Source organism: Geospiza fortis, unplaced genomic scaffold, assembly GCF_000277835.1.
Source record: "Geospiza fortis unplaced genomic scaffold, GeoFor_1.0 scaffold450, whole genome shotgun sequence".
NCBI lineage: Eukaryota > Metazoa > Chordata > Aves > Passeriformes > Thraupidae > Geospiza > Geospiza fortis.
In genome coordinates, this window is record NW_005054416.1 from 1907179 (window position 1) to 1922764 (window position 15586).

General features: G+C 53.5%; 2 protein-coding genes across 4 annotated transcripts in view; one reads left to right on the top strand and one right to left on the bottom strand.

The window, feature by feature from the left end:
* The first annotated feature begins 4 nt into the window (after positions 1-4).
* On the top strand, positions 5-13625 carry INCENP (inner centromere protein). 3 transcript variants are annotated; one of them, XM_031061558.1, is made up of 18 exons: positions 5-54; positions 137-247; positions 741-1450; positions 2783-2834; positions 2990-3023; positions 4401-4479; positions 4946-4997; positions 5491-5608; positions 5691-5825; positions 7707-7816; positions 8146-8266; positions 8911-9033; positions 9235-9407; positions 9673-9763; positions 10282-10395; positions 11509-11668; positions 12096-12352; positions 12593-13625. In XM_031061558.1, the coding sequence occupies exons 1-17, from the start codon at positions 5-7 to the stop codon at positions 12308-12310; spliced, it is 2448 nt and encodes an 815-aa protein (XP_030917418.1). In that variant the 3' UTR covers positions 12311-12352; positions 12593-13625. The 3 variants fall into 3 exon arrangements, with proteins under 3 accessions (XP_030917418.1, XP_005426617.1, XP_030917419.1); XM_005426560.2 differs by having other exon boundaries at positions 12096-12311; positions 12509-13625; XM_031061559.1 differs by having other exon boundaries at positions 12096-12311.
* A 338-nt stretch (positions 13626-13963) lies between these two features.
* VPS51 (VPS51 subunit of GARP complex) overlaps positions 13964-15586 on the bottom strand; it is a gene marked incomplete at its 5' end in the record, with an annotated part of 5031 nt that continues 3408 nt past the window's right edge. The window contains 3 exons of the mRNA XM_005426561.2: positions 13964-14500; positions 14844-14931; positions 15353-15474. Of these exons, the coding sequence (XP_005426618.1) occupies positions 14240-14500; positions 14844-14931; positions 15353-15474 (471 nt within the window). The remainder of the gene's footprint in view (positions 14501-14843; positions 14932-15352; positions 15475-15586) is intronic.

A 15586-nucleotide genomic window follows, 5' to 3' on the forward strand; every position in this document is an offset into this window, starting at 1 on the left:
CGATATGGTGTGGCTGGATGAGATCTACGAGGAGGCGGTCAAGATGTTTGTCAGGTACCTGCATACCCCGCTAGGCCCCGGCCCCTACCGGCCGCCCTTCGCGCTGATCCCGCTTTGATCTCCTCTTCCTCTCTAGCAACTACAGCGAGGAGCTCGAGCTGATGCCCAAGACGCCGTCGCAGAAGAAACGGCAGCGGAGGAAGCGGCTGTCGGTCTTACAGGAAGAGCAGGAGCCCGGCAGGAAGCGGTGAGGGGCGGCGGGAGCGGGGATGGGGGAGCCCCTGTGGAAAGGGGGAGCGCAGAGGGTGTCCTCGGGGTCTGGAGAAGGGAGGGAGCCCGTACGAGGCTGAACAGAACTGCTGCCAAGGGTTCAGGGAAACAATACCCTCCACAGAGCATGTCCTGGCGATGCCCTGCTTTGTTCAGGGGGAGCTCCCCTTCCTTCGTCCCGCTGGTGTTAAAGGTCTGGTCAGACCCTGTGCTTGGGGCACTGTTGGCCGAAAAACATTGGATTTTGGTTCTCATGAGAAGTGCTTTTATTGTTGCTTGGTTCTATGTCCCCGTGTCTCTGTCTATTATCTTTCTGCTTAAAGCCATTTCATCCTTTGATTGTTGTCTGCGTTAGCTGCTTTGTGCAGCTCTGTGTCTCCTGGGCCCAGCCCAGGTGTTTTGGCTCCACACCTGTGTGTGCCTGGAAGGACTCGTGCTGTTCCCATCTCACCCACTGTTCCTGTGATCAGCCTCTCCAGGAGGAGGAGGAACGGCAGCAGCAGACCTTCCGTTCGATCTTCTCAGCGGCTCAAGAACAAAGAAAACCTGGAACTCAGCAGGGCCGAGGCCAAGGAAGACTCTCCACCACTGCGTGTGACACGGTCCCGGGCTGCAGCCTCTGCCATAAGCTCCAAGGTGGTTCCTGAGACCCCTACTGCCCTGCAGGCAGCAGGGAAGGATCCTTGGGTGGAAGCTGACCACATTGGTACTGCAGTGCCTCTCCAGAGGAGTGGGACAAAGCTGCTCCCCACGAACTCAGGGAACTGCTCTCCCGAGGAACACGGTGCTCCCAAATCGCCTCTGATGCCCACAGCCCCTGAGCTGGTGGTGCCCTGTACTCCCGAGCCACAGCCAGCCAGGGCAGCCAATGTCACCTTCTTCCTGAGCCCAGGGGCTGGACCGAAGGAGGGGGATGGCTTCCCACGGGAACACAGCCAGGCTCAGGAGCCCTCCCAGCCCCTGAGGAGCAGCCCAGGGACTCCGACCGGCTCCAGGCCCAGCCGCCGCTCCGTGCGCCGGAGCCTGATGGGGAAACCCTCCCTGAGCCGCAGAACCTCCCTGGCAGAGAAATACTCCTTGGCCAGCAAGAGGGAGAGCATGATCCGGGCATCCACCGCCAGGGCAGCGGGCAAGAAGAGGGCGACTCAGAAGAGATCCGTGTTCTCCAGCTCTGTGGATGGTGAGTTTGGGCGTCATGGAGGGGATTCTGCTTCCTGGGTCTTCAGTGTGGGGGTGGCAGCTGATCTTCCAGGGCTGCAATTCCTCATGGAAGTCCTCCCTGGCTTTCTGGAACCCCCCATGAGCATAGAAACCCAGGTAACTGACTTCAGCCTTGTAAATCACCTGGGAGATCAGCTTCAGTGTTTCTGTTTCAATGTAGCTTTAACCATTGCTGATTTGCTGTGAGAAGTTGTTAATCTTGGAATCCCAGGATGGTTTGGGTTGGAAGGACCTTAAAGATTACCCAGGTCACTCCAAGCTGCATCTAACCTGGCCTTGAATGCTTCCAGAGATGGAGCAGCCACAGCTCCTCTGGTCTGCTGGTCTTCCCATTTCTGTGGGAACAGCTGGCCAAGCTGAGAAGGATTTGGGGAGCCAAAAGGGGTAATGGATTCTCCTAAAGTCCTTCCTGTTTCCTACAAGGTGAAATTCCCACCAGTTCCCTTCTCCTTAGCAGGATCTGGCTGCTGGTTCTAGAGTTTGCTTGAGAAGGGAATTTTGAGGCTGGACTTTGTAGACTAAAAGTCTCCCACAATTTTACAGTTGGTGGTAGAGGCAGGTTTAGGCTAGGACAGTCTCATCTAAACTGCTGGAATTATTAAACAAACAAGCTGGAGAGAGACTCTGCATCAGGAACTGGAGTGACAGGACAAGGGGAAATGGGTTCAAACTGAAAAAGGGGAAATTTAGATGGGATATATGGAAAGAATTCCTCCATTTGATGGAGGCGAGGTCCTGGCATGTGTTGATGGAGAAGCTGTGGCTGCCCCATCCCTGGAAGTGTCCAAGGCCAGGTTGGACAGGGCTTGGAGCAACTTGGGCTAGTGCAAGGTGTTTCTGTTCAAGGCAGGGGGTGGGACTGGATGAGCTTTAAGGTCCTTTCCCACCCCAACCAGTCTGTGGTTATTCATGGCAGGTTCTGGCTGTGACAGAGCTCCTGAGCTCAGTGCAGCAGAGCCAGCTGAAATGCTGGCTTGGGAAGTAGCATTCCCACTGTAAATAAGGCTGGCTCTAACTGCTGTTGATGTCCAGTCAGGTCCCTGCAGATAAGCCCAAGCCCATTAATGCCAGCTCGTGGAATATCACCCTGAACTCATCCATAATTGAAGACTGCTTTCCTGCACTGGAACTGCTGGCCATGTTCCTGCAGTGCCACCTGGGTGTGCTCCCGTGCCCCACCCTGCCCCAGGGCAGGACAAACCCTTCTGCAGTGTCTGGAGCTCCTTGTCTCTCCAGATCCTTGGCTGCAGCCCAGCCTTACAGCTCAGGTGTGTTTTTTCCTCTCCCACAGCCTCCAGCTCCATAAGTGTGCCAGAGGATGAGGAAACTGTTGTCAAAACTGGGTGAGAATGCTCTCAGTTATTTATTTAATTATTTATCCTCACTACCCTGCTTGCAGGACTTTCTCACTGCCATTCTTGGTGTAAAATCCAAGTGGCTTCCCAGCTTCCTCAGTTTTGCTAAGCACAGCCCCTTTCATCTTTCTTTTTTTTCCTAGGCCTCCTCCTGGACCCTCCACCCCCTCCAAGCTGGTAAGACTTGGACAGGGATTAAAAGCATTTGTGCCTGTGTGGATCTGGGAGAAAAATGTGCAGAATTACACCTTACTGGGAAATGGGGGAGTTCTGGCTGGGGGTTGTCAGACTTTGTAACCTGTCCCCATGGCAGAGAGTGAGGAAGGCACAGAACATCTGGCTTAGAGGTGCACGAGCCCATCCAAGCCTCTGTGGTTCTGGTACTCAGACTAGGGAAAGTCTTAATCACAACATTTCAGAACCAGCAAAACCAAAACCAGCAATGTTTTCTTTGGGAAATGAGCGCATGTGACCCATGGCTTTGGGTACAGGTGCTCTGTCAGAAGGGTGTTACAAGCTCAGATGTTTGCAAGATTCTCTGACTTTACTCTTTCCTAAATCTGTTGAAATTGTTGCACACCACCCTGAGCCTGACCTCAGGATTGAGTCCTGCTTGGCTCTTCTTTTTTAACCTCTTGCTAGAGATCATTGTGTGAAGATTCAGTCCCCAATCTTTACGGATAAAAAAACTTAGAGTTCAGGGAATTTGGTTCAGCTGGTGTCATGGTTTGCACACTGTATTTTTTAAGCTTCTTTTGACCTTTTGGTTAATCCTGCAGGTAGTTCAACGCTTTTTAGTTTGGACACACATGTAAACTTTTTAGTATTATTAGGGTCAAAACCTTTTTCTCCACAATCCTCACTAAGGAAGTAATCCTGGGATCATGTCAGTGTTTTGTCCAGAATAAATTTCAATGAGCAGAGCCTGAATTAATGGAGCAGAGCAGTGACCTGAAGCGCTTGTGAAAACAAGGAGAGCTGTTATGGGTGTGCAGAAACTCAAAGTCAGTTTTTCTAGGCCCTGCAGAAGCAATTGGGGAGGATGAATTCTCCATCAATCCCTTTTCTTCTCTTCCCAGTGCAGCACTGTGAAGTGCTGACCAGGAGGTAATGCTGGTGCTGCTAGGAGAGAGCAATTCCAGAACCACAACCCATTATCCCAGCAGAGCCTAAGTGCAGAGGCAGAGCAGCGATGGGTATCCCATAACAAACAGATAAATCATGGAAGTGAGCCATTTGCCTGCTGTCTCCAGGCTCCCCGCTCGTCCCTGCTCAGGGATATGGGCATGCTTGCTCTGGCCAGAGCTCCAGCAGCACAGCTTGGAAGGCTCCTGGCCTTAATAGTTGATGAGCTGGTTGAGTTTAAGCAGCGCAGATGCTCGTGTTAATGTCCCTGCCTCTCCTGGTGATGCAGCATCCAGGGCTTTGCCAGGAGCTGGTTTGGCATTCCCTGGTAATGCCACTGTCCGTACCCGTGTCAGAGCCACCCCACAATCTGAACCAGGAACAGTTTCCATGTGTGATTGTTCTGAAACCCCTTTGCTTTTCCCACAGGAATCCCAAAACCCTCGGATGTCCCTTCGCTCCCACACAGTCAGCAAACACGGGCAGCCCCAGGAGCAGCATAGCAGTGGTAATTCCAGAGGGTTTGGGGGCAGCACTTTGGGAAGTTATCATTTTGGGAGGCTGGCTGGGAAGCTGGAAAGATTGACTGGTTAATTTGAGAGCTCAGTTTGAAAGATTAATTAATGTTTGATGAGCAGGGATTTGTTTCAGGCAATTAGCAGTGAGAAAACTCTGTGCTGGAGTTATTTCCATCCTGGCAAGCACATGGAGATGGTTGTAATGAGGCTGGAGGGTTGTGGGAGGCCCAGTTGAGCTCTGTTGCTGAAGCTGTGCAGAACCCAGACAGCTTTAGGCAGCTCTGCTTTGTCTGGAGTTTCCAGGTGGGAACGGTGCCATGTGGGCCAGGTCCTGCTGTGCCCACTCCTGCAGGTGGTTTTGCTGTTCAGTGAGCTGCTACATCCCTTCTCTGCTGTCAAACCTGTGCTGGGGGGATTTTTCCTGCTAGAACTCACCGTGTAACTGTTCTCTTTCAGAAAACAACTTAAATAAGAATGGGGGGACCCTGGAGCCACCCCAGAGTGCCAGGTATGTCCTAGTTGGAAGTGTCTCAGGCAGGCTGTGGCCCTGTTCCAGACAGGTTCAGTGCTGGGATGTTGTTCACTGGCCTTCAGTATTTGTGAAACTTCTGCAAATAAGTTTTTCCTGCCTCCATGATTGTATGATTTCATTTTTATTTTCTATTGCATTAGGATTTTATTTATTGGCTAACTGTGCGTGCACGATCTTAGAATTACAGACTGATTTGGATTGGAAGGGACATTAAAGCCCATCCAGTGCCACCCTCTGCCCTAGGCAGGGACACCTTCAACTATCCCAGGTTGCTCCGAGCCCCAACCAATCTGGCCTTGGACACTTTGAGGCATGGGGCAGCCACAGCTTCCCTGGGCACCCTGTGCCAGGGCTTGCCCACACTGGAATCTCTCTCAAGGCCAGGATAGTTCATGGCCCTTTCCAGCTCTGACTTGGAGGCATGAGGAGGATTTGCCTGGTGTGTCTCACAGCCTGTGCTGTCTCACAGGAGGAAGCCAAGCTACAAGAGAGCCGTGGACGAGCGCTACGACCACCTGCAGGCAGAGGAGGGAGGGCTGTCGCCTCTCAGGAAGAAGACCCCATCCCCAGTCCTCCCAGCCAGCAGGGTGAGATCCTTGTAACCCTGGAATGCCTCACCAAGACCCTTTTTTACCCAGCTTCACTCACACTTTGGTGTTCCTCCCCCAGGTGGTGCGTCCATTCAAAACGTTCCTGCACACTGTGCAGAAGAACCAGCTCCTCATGACACCGAGCTCTGTGGGGAGGAATGGAGTCATAAAATCCTTCATCAGGTACAACACCCCTCTCCAGGCTGATGCCAAGGTAAGAGGAGGCTCTGCTCTAAGCCAGTACATGGTGGTTTCATTAAGTGCCTAACTTAAAGCACAGCTATGAGAGGAGCTTTGCAACCCATTTGAAACTGAGTGATTTGAAGGGCTCTGTTTACACGTAAATAAATAAAATTGTGGTTAGTCAGCTTAGTGAAGAATTCCAGTTTGAACTCCAAGCTTTATTCCTGCATCATTCTCCTGAGCTATTGGCAAGTAACAGTCAGAGATGAAAACTGTGAAACGGAAGTTGAGTGGATTGTGAATGTTGAATTGTATTGATAACTGAAGCCAGGTCTCCTTTTCTAAGGTCTGGCCTGATCCCAGGTCTCCTTTCTAGGAGTGAGATTGAGCAAATGCCTCTTATATTCAAACTTTGGAGGTTTTCCAAACCCTTGAGGCAGGAGAAAACATCAGGCTGTCCTGGATGTGGGGCCAGTCAGACAACTGCTGATGTCCAGATTGAGCAGGCATCAATATCACTGATGGATCCTGTTGGGACCAGCAGCACACCTTGGCTGGCTGCAGACAGGTGCTCCTGCACTACCCCAGGGAGCTTTCCAAGGCCCTGGTTTTCCAAGCCAGGATCAGTTTGGGAGGGAGGGATTTGAGAGCTGGTTCTAGACAGGGGTGCAGCTTCCTGGATTCACTCAGAGCCATGCTGGAAGCCGTGTGCCAAGCAGGAATTGCTCATACTTCTGATACCCAACAACTCACCTGCAAAGTAGGCAGCTCTGGGGCTGGTTTCCCCTTGCAGGAGAGCTGAGAGGGAGAAAGAGGGGGGCAAGATGCAGGAATTGGTATTCCTGCATCTAGCAGAGCTTCCTAGAGCTCTGCTCAGAGGCTGGCTGTGCTCCAGCAGGTCAGGGGAGGTCACTGGGAAGCAGTGAAAGATTCCAGCTTCAATCTCGCTGCGCCCCTGCTGATGTTAGTGTCAGTGCTACAAAGGAGTTAATAGGATGAGAAAAAAGTCTTGTGGCTAGAGAGTGCTTCCTCTGCTGCTGTCAGTTTGTGGAATGATTTAGGTTTCATTCCAGTGCAGGCAGCTCCCCCTCGGGAGATTTTCCATGTGGGAGCTAAACATAACTAAATAGCAGCAGAGCAATAAGATATAATTGTTAGTTTTATATTAACCAGTTTGGATGCTGACAACACCAAGCACTTACAGCATGGAGCCCAGTGTAAGGATTCCCATGGATAAAGCCCATGCAGATCTGTGGGTTTGTGCTGAGACCAGGCCTGCTTTGGCACGGAGTGGGTTGATGTCAGTCCATTTGCTGTGGTTGTAATGGTGGCTGGATCTCGCTCGCCTGGCTGACAGCGTGCCTGGGCTGGGTCAGGAGAAAGAGGAGAAAGCCCCTGGTTCTGGCTGGCACACGGGTCTGGCTGCATGCCAGAGAATGCTGGGAGCTCTGGGAGTGCTCGTGGTTCACCCCCAGAGCGAGCCTGGTGGGAGGTGCAGGCGCCAGCAGGAGCTCAAGGTGTTTCCTGGAGCACCATCTGTCCCCGCGCTCGCCGCAGGGAGCGGGAGCCGTGCCAGCCATTAGCGCTGCTTGGTGGCTCCTTTGCACCAAAAGAAAGCACGGGGCTGCCTGCCTGCAGTCCCTGAGGATGCTGCCTGGGCTTCCAGAGCTGTGTGTGCTCCTGTTTCAACACTTCAGCTTCTCCTTTTGCTCCCTGAGATTCACACCAGTGTTTTCCTTGCCTGTGTCCATTCGTGACCAGGTCACAGGCTGCCTGAGCTCTGCTCCAGGGCTGTCACCATCCTGTATTCCTGCCTGCAGCTCCTGGCTATCACCTCTGGGCCCTTGCCCAAAGCAGCTGAGGTGGGATAGAGCTCTGGCCAGTGGGTACAGTGGTATTCAATTCCCCTCAGGAGAAGGAGAGGCAGAAGCTGGAGACTCTGCGGAAGAAGCAAGAAGCTGAGCAGCTGAGAAGGCAAAAGGTGGAGGAGGAGAGGAAACGGCGACTCGGAGAGGCAAAGCTGTGAGTAGATGTGGTCACACTGCTCTTGGCCACCTGTAGGTTCCTGAGTCCAGGTGTTTCATCTTGCGGGAACTGTGCAAGCAGCAGAAACTCTTGTGGACACAGGCAGTGTTTGTCCTTGGGGTATCCCTGGAATGCTGATACAAAGCATTGACTGTCCTTGCTGCCCACTGGTGCAGCTTTTTGTTTTGAGCCCCCACTTTCTGACAGAGCTTAAACACGGCTGGTGCTTAAATGAATGTGGAATTTGGGCCATTGAATTTCCTGCTGTGTCTCTTTGGGCTTGTGCTGAGCTGGGGGGAGCTCACCTTCCCGGGCTGTGTCCTCAGGAAGCGCGAGGAACGCCTGCGCAAGGTGCTGCAAGCCCGGGAGCGGGCGGAGGAGATGGAGAAGGAGAGGAAGAGGAGGATCGAGCAGAAGATTGCGCTGTTTGATGAGAAGACTGAGAAGGTAAAGCCCCTGCAGAGCTTATTTGGGACAATCAGTAGCCACTGAGGCAGTTGGCACCACAGAAATGTGCTCTCTGGAAAGGGGCACAGAGGCTGAACCAAAGAGTAGTTGAATAAAGAACTTTCTAGAGCCTTGATAATCCTAGGGACAGCCTTTCTTTGGCTACAGCAAATGGCAGCTGAACTCCTGTTTTTCTATAATCAGGAATCTAAATGGGCTTTATTAATGCTCTGGTAGATGGGAGAAAGACTTGCAGTAGATAAAGATGGCCTAATGGCCCCAAGGTTTTATTTGCTGCTTTTCCCAGCTGACTAATAGCTAGCTGGACAGGGGAAAGCAAGCATCCTTCCTCCAGAGCCTTCCTCAGATCCCAGACTTCCAGGCAATTTGTGCAGGGGCCTAGTGGTCATTTGTCTGCTTTCATTATCCCCAGCTGCCTGTCTGGTTGCATGGCTCTGAGGTTATATTCTAATGGTCAGCTCTTCCTGGGAAGATGCAAAACAAGGTCATTGCCCTAAATATGACCTTTTTAAAACAGAGCACAGGCCCCCTCACAGGTTGCTGAGGGAAAAGGAGGGAGGGTTTGCCCTGTGAGAGGTCCTGCTGTGCTGTCCTACCTGAGACTGGGTCTGTGTGTGCTCCAGGTGAGGGAAGAAAGGCTGGCAGAGGAGAAGATCAAGAAGAGAGTGGCTGCCAGGAAAATGGAGGAAGCTGAGGCCCGGCGCAGACAAGAGGAGGAGGCCAGGAGACAAAGAGCTCTGCAGCAGGTGTGTGTGTGTGTGTCTGTGTGCCTGTTCTGTCCCACAGGCAGAGCTGGACAGGGCATCCATCTGCCTTGGGCACTGGGAATTTACCCCCAAGATGTTTCCCTGCCATGTAGTGATGGGGATTTGGGTCAAGTGAGAGGTTCCTGGTGCTTCCCTGGAGCCTGCGCCTGTCAGGTGAGTGACTCCTGCCTGTGCTTCCAGGAGGAGGAGGAACGGCGGCGCAGGGAGCTGATGCAGAGGAAGAGGGAAGAGGAGCAGGAGCGTGCCCGGAGGATCGCTGAGCAGAGGCAGGCGGAACAGGAGCGGGAGAGACAACTGGCTGCAGAGAGAGAACTGGAGAGGAAAAGGGAGCAGGAGCGGATCCAGGCAGAAAAGTAAGGCAAAATCCCCATTTATGTACCAAATTCTGGGATGGGATTGAAACACAGCCAGAGCAGAGGGCAGGAGTGGAAGGCTGGAGCAGCAGGGAGCTGCAGTGACCTGGCAGCACAGCTCTGGGCTGTTGCTGGTGCTGAGCTGCCAAGGAGGAACTCTGGGCTCAGGGATGTCAGGGCTGTGGTGGGGAGTGCCTGAAGAACTGCGAGTGAGGGAGGGCCCTGGTGTGGCTCTGGGAGTGAGGGCCTGTGCTGTGCTTCCCAGGCTCCGGGAGCAGCAGGAGAGGGCCGCCCGCCTGCAGAAGGAAGAAGCGGCTGCTAAGGAGCGGCTCCGGATGGAGATGGAGAAGAAGGAGGTGAGTGATTGATTTCTGGGAAGGGATAGAGCCACACAGTCCAGCCTTGGCAGCTGTTGCTGTTGGAGCAGCTCAGCTGGGATGCTGTGGGGAGCCCTGAAGACCCTTCTGGGGCACTTCTGAGCAGGAAGTCAGACCTGTGTGGCACGGTTACAGTACCATGGGGAGACTTGGCCTCTAAAAATACTGTTTACTAGTCTAGAAGGAGGCCAAGATCAGTAACACAGACTTCTGCAGGTGGTCACCTGGATTCTGGCTTTCATAGCCCCAAGATAAAGTCAGCAGCAAGTTTTCCAAGGTGGGAACCCTGGCTTTGTCAGGGAAAGGCAGCTGATGCTCTGGCATGGGCGTCAGTGTGTTTGTGTCCTTCTGAGGAAGCTGCACCGTGTCCCAAGTGCTCCTCAGCAGCATGAGGAACAGCTAGAATGAGGTGCTTGAATATTTTGCCTGTCACAAAGATGAGCGGCTGGGTTGGCAGTGTAGTCCCCAAGGGTAATCCTGTGGGTATCACCTGGCAGAGGGAGCAGAAGATGCTGGCTGAGAAGAAGAGGCAGGAGGAAGAGCAGAAGAAACTGTCAGAGGAGCAAAAGGCCAAAGACAATGCCCGGGCACCACTCCAGGAGAACAAGGAGGTAACTGGGGATGGGTCCTTAGGGGTGACAGCAGAGTTCAGTCCCAACACTGACCCACTCTTGCCTCGGGCAGTTCCACCCTCTGCTTTTATCTGCCTTTCCAATAACACAGGAATTCTTTAAATCCTGGTTATCTAGGGTTGACTGTGCATATTTCAATGACAGAGGGAAGGGAAGTAGGAGGGATTGGACAGGATTCCTGGCTTTGGATAAGACAGCAAGTGTTGGAGCTGTCTTAAATGCCTCTTAAATACTGGAAGGACCTCAGGGGCAGAAAGTGCTGCAAGTTTTATTTCAGGTCAAATTTGGAAATAGCCACAAGGTGGCAGCAGAGCCATGTGCAATGGTGGTGGTTTGGCTCTGGAGAATCCTGCGGGTGCATGTTCATGTCCTGAACATTGACAACAAACAGGAGGCTCTTGTCTCCTTGCAGTGCTCAGGGTCTTAAAGTGCAGGCCCAGTGGGTGGGAGTTTATGTCACTGGACACAAAGCCATCAAGCAGGTCTCTGGTGGGGAAGGACAACTGTGTCCAACTCTCCAGAGACTCATTTATTGAATGCAAATAGAATTTCTGCTGAAAATTTCCAGTTGAAAAAACCTGAAATTTGCAGTTGAAGGTTTTCTCCTGCCCTTACACTTTGTGCCCATGCAGCTCCCATTAGCGTGAGCTCGATTTGGCTGAGCTGATGGGCAGGTTCTCTGTACAGCAATTAGCAGTTTTATATCATTAATCAAGCCCAGAAGTTGGGTTGCAGAGTGTTTAGAGCATGTGACTCTGCTCCAGCGACATAAAACCTCCAGCTAACCTTGGCTTGGCTGGAGTGGAGCTCTGTTCTATTAGACCCACTAGCTTCATCTACTGCTGTGTGCTCGTGCCACAGATGGCAAATTAATCAGCCTAATTAAACAGGAGAAGGCCATGCACAGCCACCATTGGGTCACAGCTTTGGAACTTGGGTCAAGCTCTCAGGTCCAAACTTGAGACCTGCCAGACTCAGGGTTTGCTCTGAGGTGACAGAGCAGGAGGTGGGGGGAACAAGCTGGTTCTGCTGTAGCTTGGAGCCTGATGATGCTGCTGCACCCAACACCTGTGGAATGTATTTCCCTTCTAGAACTCCCCTGCCTGCAACTCATACGAGATGACTCCTCAGAGCAGAAAAGAATTCAAGGTGCCTTTGACAAGTTCCAATGACTATGGGATGGACCTGAACAGCGACGACTCGACAGATGACGAGAGCCAGCCACGCAAGCCTGTCCCTGCCTGGGCCACTGGTATGTGTATGGGGGGGGTGTGGGGGGTCCTGTGTGTCCAGGACCCCCAGCAGACTGTGGGAGCTGCTGTGGGGTTTTGCCCAGCTCCTCCTGCCTGGAGGAGCATGAAATGAGTCCTGCTGTGTCCAAGACTGGACAGGGGCTTGGAGCAACCTGGTCTAGTGGAAAGTGTCCCTGCCCATGGCAGGGTGTTGAAAATTAGATGAGTTTTAAAATCCCTTCCAACTCAAACCATTCTATGATTCTGTGTGGAATCAGGGGCTCCTCCACTACTTGGGGATCTTGTCACAACGTGATGGGGGACAAATACACTGCTAAGCTGCCTTGGGGTGGTGAGAGATGAGCTGAGTGGGGACACGCCGCATACAACAGCCTACACAGCAATCCCAGTGAACAAAATTAACACAAGCCTCATCTGTTCCTGCAGGGAATCTGCTCAGCCAGGCTGTGATCCGGCAGTACTACAACCCCCCTGACCTGGACACGCTGTTTGGGGCCATCTCCAGCCCCAAGCTGGAGGACATCTTCTACAAGAACAAACCCCGCTACTTCAAGCGCACGAGCTCGGCCGTGTGGCACTCCCCGCCCTCCGTGGCGGCCAAGCCAGCCCTGGGGCTGCCCTGTGGCCTCAAGAAGCCCTGAGGTGAGCGCAGGTGTGCAGCAGGTGTGCCTTCCTGTGTCCAGGTGAGGAAGGAGTCACTCTTCACTTTAATATTTAGGTTCTAGCATTGAATAAATGGCAGCTTTTCCTGGGTTCCTGCGCCTTGGTTTGCGGGGCTGGTTTCTGTCAGGCCAAGCCACAAGGTGCTGCCCCAGGAAGTGCCTCTCTCGTACCCTTAGCTTGGAGCTGGCATGGACTCAGACCTTCAGCGCGGGAGGGGTGTCACCTGAAGCTATGGGATTCTCCCCCTCTCTGTCACACAGGCCTGGCAGGCCCTGCCATTCCTCAGTTGTACGTCTGTGCTGCTCTCGAGGTCAGTGACAGCCAGGGACCACTGCACCAGGGCACAGTCTGGCCTGCTTCACTGCTCTTCTCAGGAAGGTGTTCCCAGGTGTGCTCTTCATCTCCTGCAATCCCAAAGGGATTTGTTGCTCTGTCCCCACCTGTGTGGTGGTGTCCATCAGCTGGGCATGGCTGACGTTGGCACAGCTGGGGCAGGAACACCATGAGGGTCTCAGTGATGTTCTGCCAGCTGTGGAGAGAGGTGACCAAGGTGTGACCATGTCCCCAAGGACCTGCAAGTGTGTGAGCCAGCTCTAGGCCTTAATAGGAGAAACTCTGCAAGGGTTTTGGCAGATTTTTTTTGTTTCTCAGTGAAATTCCATCTGTGAGGCCTGATGGGATTTGAGAGGATGTTTTTAAACTTAATCCCTCTTGTTCACCCTTGGCTGTGGCTCAGCATCAGCTCGTTGTCTCGGCCTGTGCAGCACTTCCTGTTCAATGAGCCACTGCTAACTGGACTCTGGCCAACCCAATTTCATTGAACCAAAAATTCCAGCTCAGCCTTCCCATTCCAGGAGTCCGTGGTGGTTCAGTCATTCCTTCTGCACCCAGCCCAGCCCTGTAAAAACCCAGTAGATACTGTGCTTTGTGTGAGGGGACATGATCCTCTCTGTGTGTTTGTAGCCAACGCACTGTTTGCCAGCAGATCTTCTTCAAAAGAAAAAGAATATTAAATTTTGTTTTTAAATTAAATTTTAAAAGTTTTGTATTTTAATACACTGGTGTCTGTATGCTGGGGCTGCTCTGTATGTGCAGATCTGTATCTGTGGAGTGTCTGTGCTGCTAGGGTTGCTCTGTAGATCCAGGTCTGGTTATTGCTGTCTGTACCCATGGAGTGCCTGTGTTTCCATTGGCTGCCCTGTGTATCCAGGTCTGTATCCGTGCGACCGCGATTTCTTGTACAAAAGCTTCTGAGTTGGCCAAACACTGTTGGATAAAGTGAGTTTAATCATCTCTGGGCTCCTCTCAGCTTTTTGTTACAGAAATTGAGGGTTTGGAGTCTGTCTCTTTTGTGCTGATTCCTTGAGGCAAGAATGTCCTATCTGGGGAGAACTTCTGATCTCCTATGGAAGATCTTAGTCCCTATGGGTTCCCCAGCACTTTGTAGCATCCATGGAGGCTGCTGATTTTTGGAGGCTGATTTTTAAAGTTTGGGGCCCTCGTGGCTGTGGGTCCATTGGGGACATTGCTCAGTGCCCAGCCCCTGTCTCTGTGCTGTCAGCCCAGCTGCAGGTGGGACCCCACTGTGTGCAGGGCCAGCTCCCACCCTCCAGGCACAAACAGGGACACAATTCAACTCACACATAATTTATTAGTGACAAAGGGGCTGTCTCCAGGCACGAGGGGATGTCACCAGGGTGAGGGGATGACACTGTGTCACTGGGCTGGGGAAGCAGTGGGGAAGGGGGGGTTTGAACAACATGGTGTGACAAGGACATCCTTGTGAGGACACTCATGTTGGGAAGGACACACAGAGTGCCCTCATGTATGTGCAGGGACTCAGAGGGCCCAGGTGTGTCCCCAGAGGTGTAACAGGCCCCGGGTGTGGCACGGCCCTGTCCCTGATCCTACCCGCGCTCGCAGATGAGCTCGACGACGCTGTGCTCCATGGGGACGGGGTCGAGGCAGCGGTGGGCGGCGCTGGCGGCCACCTCGTCCAGCAGCCCCTGCACCACGCGCTCGTCAGAGGCGAAGCGCCACAGGTAGAGCTGCAGGTAGTGCCCGTCCACCTGCACCTGCTGCAGCCCGAAGCGCCCCAGCGTGCGCAGCCGCACGCACTCCAGCAGCGTCTTCAGGCTGATCTTGATGATCCCTGTCAGCACCGACACCTGTGGCAGGGGACAGCAGGCATACATGGCACGTGGGCGCAGGGATGGTGTCCACGTGGCATGTTGGACCCTTGTCCTGGCTGCCACTCCCCAGGGAACTCCTGAGCATGGGGACGTGTGGCACATGGACACCCTTGGCCTGGTCGCTGCACTGATCCCACAGTGATCCCTTTCCTCCCCCCAGAGTCCTAGGGCAGGGGACACTGGGGACACCCTTGTCCTGGACATCAGCTCCCAGCAATTCCCTGAGCCCTGACACCAGGGACATGTGCCCAGTGGGAAGGTGGGCACTTTGGGACCTCTGGGGATGTTTAGGGACATGGCGGTGTCCCCATGATCTCACCTTGTTGAACTCAACAGGGCTGAAGATGTCAATGCGCTCAGAGAACAGCTTCTGGATGTTGCTGAGCAGGTGGGTGTCCATGGGGGCACTGAGGACATGGACACAGGGACAGTCAGGGACTTGACAGAGCCAGGGATGTGGGGACAGGGACACAGGGACTGTTAGGGGCCACGGAGAGGGTCAGAGGATGCAGGGATACTTTTGGGAACAGAAAGGCAGGGGAATGTGAGGATGGTCCCAGGACATGGAGGGACAAGGCAACTGAGGGATACAGGGATGATGGGGATCACCAGGGGATTCTGGGACAGTTGTAAGGAACACGGGGATTGTTGGGACAAACAGGGATTGTGATTAGGACAGTCTGGGGATATGGGAACAGCTAAGGGCTGTCAAGAATGCCTGGGACAGTCTGGGATCATGAAGAGGGTGACAGGGGAGATGCAGTGGATACTCAAGGAGTGATAGGGAGCCCGGGGGTGCCAGGGTGACCCAGGGGTGGCGGGGCTGACCTGGGGGTGTAGCTGGGGGCATAGCGGCCGGGTGCCCGCGAGCTGCTGTAGACAGAGAAGGCGCGCCGGCTGGAATCGGCGCTCTGCGCGCGCCCCCCAAACCACCCAGCATCCTTCCAGGTCTTTGTGAGCCTCCCACATCCTTCCAGAATCCCCAAAGTGCCACACAAGGACCTTGGGCAACCCCCTCAGCCGGGGTGTCGGCCGACCTGCACGTCGATGGCGGTGATGTCC